Consider the following 6842-nt stretch of genomic DNA (forward strand, 5'->3'; position numbering starts at 1 on the left):
TAAAATTAGTGTTATCTGAATGTATTTTCCGTGATTCCAATTTCTTGGAGAAAAGATGCAATTGCACGAAAATCGCTAATGGTTAAATAAAGCAAATCACTCAATTACCAAAGAAAAATAAAATAAAAGATGAGGGAAAAACTAGCACATAGTTGACAGTTACTAATTATAAAAATGTATTTAGTACAGAAACTATATTGTCGATGAATTACTGATAAAATTTTGTTGGAGGAGATTCAGGTAGGTCATTGAAATTATGAAGGCTGTCCTTGGGGCTGCAAATGTTTTATTGATATATAAATTATTCAGCCTATCGGTTTTTATAAATTGTCATCTGTTAATCTATACTATGATAGTATGATGTAATAAAGATTAACTTACGACAACGTTGAGGACGTCAAAAACTTCTAATGTTGGGTAACTGCTTTTACGGGACAATTGCGTCTATTTAAATCCAAATCCTGTACTGAACTCCCAGGTGGGAGGGGGGCATAATCGAGTAATAATCGCATCATTCGATTATTTCATCAGAGTAATAATCGATTATCTTAAAAGAACGAGTCATTAATGCAACTAAGAATGGCACTTTTGGTATAATAACAATCAAATTTTTTTTAATTTCCAGCGATCTATTGATATGTTGATAGTTCTCCATTCTTTCCTAGAGGCAATATGGGTCTTTGTAGTAACGGGATTTTATGGTTGCTTGTGGTACAACAACAATCTACTGTAAGTAAAACTATACTAAAGATCTGAGAACCCAGGCTGTTCTTAAATTTTTTTCGACTAAAAGCGGCTTCCGTTTCCCAGCGTGTTTTTTGTCGTTAAACATAATGAACCATTTTAACAAGTAGGTCAATTGTTACTTCTATTATTATTTATATATCCCATATTTCTTTAGATATTAGTTATTTGTACTCAAATATTACTTTTTACTAACATTGAGTTACTTTAACAGGGGCCTGGGCAGGATTTCAAGGTTTTTTTTTATTCATTGCTCCCATTATTTTTAGAGATAAGTATATGATGAAAAATTGTGCTCATTGAATCTTACATTTTTTACCGAATTGATGTATATTCATCTTGTTGCTTCAAAGATATGTTTATGATCCCTGAAAATGTCAACAATGTAACCTTAATAATTAGAGCATGTTTCCAGACAGAAATTATCTATCAAATAAGTTTGCTATTTTTTTTATTCCTTAAGTCCCAAAAATCTAGGGAGGGAGCCTTGGCTATCTAACTACATCCATATATTTTTAACTAAATGTCAATAAAATTTGAGGAGGTGCCAATCCCAAAAAGACCTGCACTTTTTCATGGGAAGATGTCTCGTGTATATAAACTCTCATTATCTCTATTATTTCAAATTGACTTTGAATGATCCATAATTGAGGATTACTTCTGGGGTTCCCCCGTCTTTTCACAGAGGGAGTATTTTATTTTGATTGTTACCATCTTGCCTCAGTCAAAAGAAAATCCAATGACAATTTTTATTTTAATTGTCTTGGTCAAATATTGTGAATGTTTATTTCAAAATTAAAATTGTTTGTTCATGCTTTATATAAATATATAATGTTAGTATTAAAATAAATAAATAGATACTTTATTCAGAAACAAAGAACTATAATTTGTCAGATATATTGTAGTTCCAGGGCAGATGTTCATTAATACCATTAGTTACAGAGCCTACAATTAAGCAAAAAAAATGTATTTAAATCAAAATAAGACTAATATATATAATATATGCATATATTTTTTTCCATCACAAAAACAGAATTTAGACTTAGAGATCTGAAATCTTAGACTTACTGATATATTTCCTGTGATTATAGATTGTTATCGTCAAAATTAATACAACCCATAAAATTGTATTGCTGAAAATATGATGCATGATCATCACTTCATTTGGATTTTATATTATCTTGCAGATACTCACCAATTCACACAAAATATTAAGCTCTAAATCCTATTGAAGAAAAAATGAATAAAACTAGCATAAATTTCCAAAGAAACGGGAGAAACTAACACAAAATATAAATTATCTAGTATAATATTAATAAAAAGTAAATGGATACAATTTACAGTGGTTGATTAACCCAGATATTCTTCATGGCTTCGATGCAGTCCTTCTAATGGGCAATTAAATTTTTAATTACTCTTCAAAAAAGCTTTGTGCCTGAAAGGGGATAAATTCTTAGAAGGCCATTTTGAATCGCAATGCCTTTCATTAAAATTTTGCTAATAATAAAATATGAATGGAATATGGTCCGGGTGCGGTAAAATAAAAAAACTCAAATTTTATTTTATTCATAATTATACTATTTTATTGAGCCAACGTTTCGCCCTACGTTGCAGGGCTTTGTCAGGGCTAAAAAAGATACAAACACATAGTTACAAAAGGAAAAAAAAAAACATAAGTGTAAAATAAGAGGGGTATAAAATGTAAAAAAGTAAGACATTTACTTTTACTTACTTTTTTACATTTTATACCCCTGTTATTTTACACTTATGTTTTTTTTTTCCTTTTGTAACTATGTTTTTGTATCTTTTTTAGCCCTGACGAAGCTCTGCAACGTGGGGCGAAACGTTGGCTCAATAAAATAGTATAATTCTACTATTTGAGTTTTTTTTTTACCGCACCTGGACCATATTCCATTCATCTATTAACACGGTCAATCAACAATCTCCCACTAATAATAAAATACTTTGAGGTTTTGTAAAGAAAGAGACTGACTGAAATATTACTTCAATTTTTGAGATTTTGGCATTAGATAATTATTAATTTTGATGATTAAAGTTTTGTTTAAATTACTAGTTAATAAATTTACCAAAGGACTATTTAATGTTTTTTTTTTAATGCAAAAAAATAAACATTTTTCTTAAGAAAAACAATTCTATTTTAATTTCTCTTTGCTGCGTATAAAATAACTCTAATAATATTGTACTTCATTATTATATTAGTACCTAAAAGGTATACTGTATAGTGTATACCTTTTAGGTACTAATATAATAATATTGTACTTCATTATTATATTAGTACCTAAAAGGTATACTGTATAGTGTATATAATAATAAGGTAAAAAAATATTCAAAAAGAAATGGCATAATGTGCATTTATATATTACGAGTTTATTTCAGTAATAAAATTGTGTGTGCTTTTATAGTATGGCTTAAATTATGCTAGCAATTACTTACTGTATTTAAATATCTAAGTTAGTAAGTAAAATATTTGAGATTTACTTTAGTTCAGTCACACCTCATAAGAGTGTCCAGTTTTTAATAACCAAAATGCTCAAACTAGTAAACTACATTATTAATTCAAATTATACCAAATAGAACAAGGCTGCCTGACACTGTAGGGTACATGGGTTGGTTGAAGAAGAAAACTATTATTGTAAAGTACACAAATAATCAGTGTTTTATTTTTTAGTATGATTGTTTGTAAATGATTAATATAAAAAATATAGAAATATTTAGGTATTTCTCACTAAAAGTTAGTGACATAGGTTAAAAGTTATAGTTATAGTTATAATGAAAGTAGTGTTGATATGGTAATTAAGGTAAATAGAAATTGTAAACTAAATAATTATAATAAGTGTAACTGTGAAAATTGTAGGTAATTTCGCACTTAACGATGAAAATTAATTTATTAGTGCATATTGTTTTCTAATCTAAGAAGTAATAAGTAATTGACTAATGATAAAAATTGGCAAAGGCATAATAGCCTGCAATAATGTGATAAACAATGTCTGGCTGTGATAATGTAAATGAGGTAGTAAATTTAATTTTTCATGTTTTTAGAATTAATTTATAATAAATGGAATATAATTAAAAGTTTTTAGTTGAGAATGGTTGGAATGCTTGAAACATAAATATTTAAAGATAGTAAAAAAGTGTTGAGACTATATGGGTATTTTTGTTATAACTAATAAACAAACCTGTTTTAAACAAGATATTTCATTATGTATAATGAATTTATTTAAATTCAGTTTTCAACTTTTATATATACATTGAACAATAAGGGGCTTCTTTTTCATATCCAATTACATTGAAGTGTTAAAGTGTTTTACTAATTAGCAGCTCTTCTTAACACTACACCAACATCCTGGGAATCGAATCGGAATGTCTTTCTTTGGTCGCTTGTTGATCCACTCTTGAATCTTGGGCAGAGATAGGACATTATCTCTCAAACGCTTCAGGTTTTCATATCCTTCATAAAAGTCGAATCCAAGCATGGTATTCAGGTAATCCGAAATAGCAACAAAATAAAGATCTCCCCAAGATAACTAAAATTCATAAAATAAAAAATTAAAAGGTCAAGTATAACAAATAGTAAATATGACGTCATTTAATAGACGTACTTCACAATTGGCAAGATATCCATTATTCTCTTTAGCAAGTTCATCAAATTTACTCAAATAAAATGGCAATATTTCATTTACTAATGGTCCATACTTTTTAGCTCTTGATTCTTCATCCTCATCATACCAATAATGAACAATAGCTAGAAAAACATAAATTAAAATTTTATAACATTAACGTTTATTTTTGTTTAAATAAATAATTCAATTTTTATCCATTTTTGTCTCAACACATTTTATTTTTCTTGTAAGTCCTGTAAGTATAGGCATAAATAATGTTTATGGTGATAATTAACACCAAATATAAATGAACTAGAAATTAGCAACAAAGCAAATTTTGTTTTCAAGAATGAAATTAGTTTAACAAAATTATTAATCAATAAATAGATACAACTATCAGTGATCAGTCTTCAGAAGAAAGTGATTAAATCTCTCTTATCTGTTACATAACTTTTAATTAAGATTATGAGAAACCATACGTACTTATTTATAGACAACTGATAATATAATTATATTTATAACTGTTCATTTGAGATTTTATTATTTAATAAATTATCTTTTATTCTCCATATTTTTTTAAATTATGGTAACCTTCACTATCAAAACTCCTCATTTATTATACTTTATAATGTTTAGATATAATAGTAATAAAATATAATAATAGATATAAAAAAATGAATTTGAATTAATCAACTGAATTGCCAACTTGTTAAATGGATTTACCTCATTTTTACTTATTATAAAATTACTGTTTATTCAATTCAAGCATAATAGGTAGCATAATGTGAGGAGGAAATAAATACCAATTAAAATATTTTAGTTACAAATTCATAAAAGGTTTTAGAAACTAAACACTTACAATGAAGCAAATAGTATTACCTAGACGCATATCATGAAGTGTGTCAACAGCAACATCAATCTGAAGGGCTTCCCAATCATTCTTGCCAGCTAGCTTGGCCTGCTTTCCTAGATAACGAGATATAGGGGTCGACTGATGGACCACTTTACCATCTATTTCAAGAGCTGGTACTTTTCCAAAAGGCATAGCTGAAAAAAAAAAGATTAAAAACTTTTTTAACATCCTGGATAGGGGGATGGGTTGTCCTACACGTTACCAGCTGCTTCTAGTGAGAATAAGCAAGTTGAGATTTATTCAGTAGACCTGCCACAAAATTTTAATCCAGCTCTGGCTGGGTTCAAACAGCCACTTAGGGCTCAAGGGTGCGTAGGTAACATATTCATACATTCCCAGCAACCCTTCATAGACTCCCAGCAAGGATCCAAATAAAAGATTTTAAATTGTATATTCACAGTGGATCCTTGAATCATCCCAAACCATTTTTAAATCAAAGACTCACATCACTCGTCAAAGCAAGCATTAATGCCCTTTTTTATATATTAGTACTTTTTTTTTTTAAAGAATATTTTTTATTCCTGTGATTCTAAGTTTTTTTTTATGAAAAATAATATTGTTAATAATTGTTTTAATGCCTAAAAATACTCTAAATAAGGAAGAAATGATAATTATAAACATCTAATCAATTCTGGAAACCAATAAAAATATATTACAAATATATTGCTCACAAAAATTTCATAGAATATGAGTTTATAAAGAAAAATTCATATTTGATGTGTGAATATGTCCATAATCATATCATTTTTAGAGACTTTTTATTTAACTAAAATGCATATTAAATATTCTTATGAGGCATACTTAAAATGCTTTTGACTGGAATAAGATTAATTCTAATGACATGCAATTGGTGAAAATTAAACTAAAATTTTAATTGCGTTATATATTTTTCATTTACTTTGTTTGATTGCAGGCCAGTCTTCTTTGTTAAATCTGAAATCTTCAAATTCTTCGCCCATGTAACTCAGCAAAAACCTGATGGGTTCAGCAAGTGCTGTTAGGGTGAAGTAAGAGAGCTTGTAGCTAGGCATATTTCTGAAAATTCAAAAATAATTTTAGTAAAATTTATCAAACTGTAATTATACAAAAAGGTAATTTATAAACTATTAATTCTAAAGGAAAATTCATAAAGACTGTCTTATAAACTTTTTAAGAGTTTACAATTATAAATGAATGGTTTTTTTTTTTTTTTTTTGTTTTATTTATGTTTGCAGATAGATTTAATCATATAGACAATGGCTTACTGAATAATAGCTACATTATTTAATTGTTTGTTCAGTAAATTTTACACTTTTCTTGTTAATGAATGATGAAAATGAAATGTAAAACATTTCTTCACAGTCCCAGAAGGTAACTCAGTATTAATTTTGGGTGTCTTCTTCATTGGTAGAAAAGTCCCACAAATATGTTTACTTAATTCATCATTTTAAATAAACCTTATTTTTTAATTCCATGAGATTTAACTGTCGATATTTGTTCATGATATTGGCACTTACTTAAACTCGATTACTTGCTTAGCTAATGATGTTTTCTGGGGGGCAGCATCCTGTACAAAACGAAAACAA

At 27.8% G+C, this 6842-nt stretch overlaps 2 protein-coding genes across 3 annotated transcripts in view; both read right to left on the reverse strand.

Annotated features, from left to right (window-relative positions):
• The window catches only part of LOC106685618 (glutathione S-transferase), a 9133-nt gene extending 8617 nt beyond the window's left edge, over positions 1-516 (reverse strand). Inside the window, exon 1 of one of the 2 annotated variants that reach the window (XM_014428408.2) lies at positions 382-516. The gene's annotated coding sequence lies outside the window, so the exon portion shown is untranslated. The remainder of the gene's footprint in view (positions 1-381) is intronic. The other variant, XM_014428406.3, reaches the window with a different exon arrangement.
• Positions 517-3100: 2584 nt separating this feature from the next.
• On the reverse strand, positions 3101-6308 carry LOC106685620 (glutathione S-transferase). Its single transcript, XM_014428411.2, has 4 exons — positions 6176-6308; positions 5244-5411; positions 4365-4507; positions 3101-4289 (listed from the first exon to the last, which is right to left on the reverse strand). Exons 1-4 carry the CDS (start codon positions 6306-6308, stop codon positions 4077-4079), a joined length of 657 nt encoding a protein of 218 aa, XP_014283897.1. The 3' UTR covers positions 3101-4076.
• Between the last annotated feature and the right edge of the window lie 534 nt (positions 6309-6842).

Source organism: Halyomorpha halys, unplaced genomic scaffold (genome assembly GCF_000696795.3).
Source record: "Halyomorpha halys isolate HHAL.00 unplaced genomic scaffold, Hhal_1.1 Scaffold717.1, whole genome shotgun sequence".
In the NCBI taxonomy this organism is placed as follows: domain Eukaryota; kingdom Metazoa; phylum Arthropoda; class Insecta; order Hemiptera; family Pentatomidae; genus Halyomorpha; species Halyomorpha halys.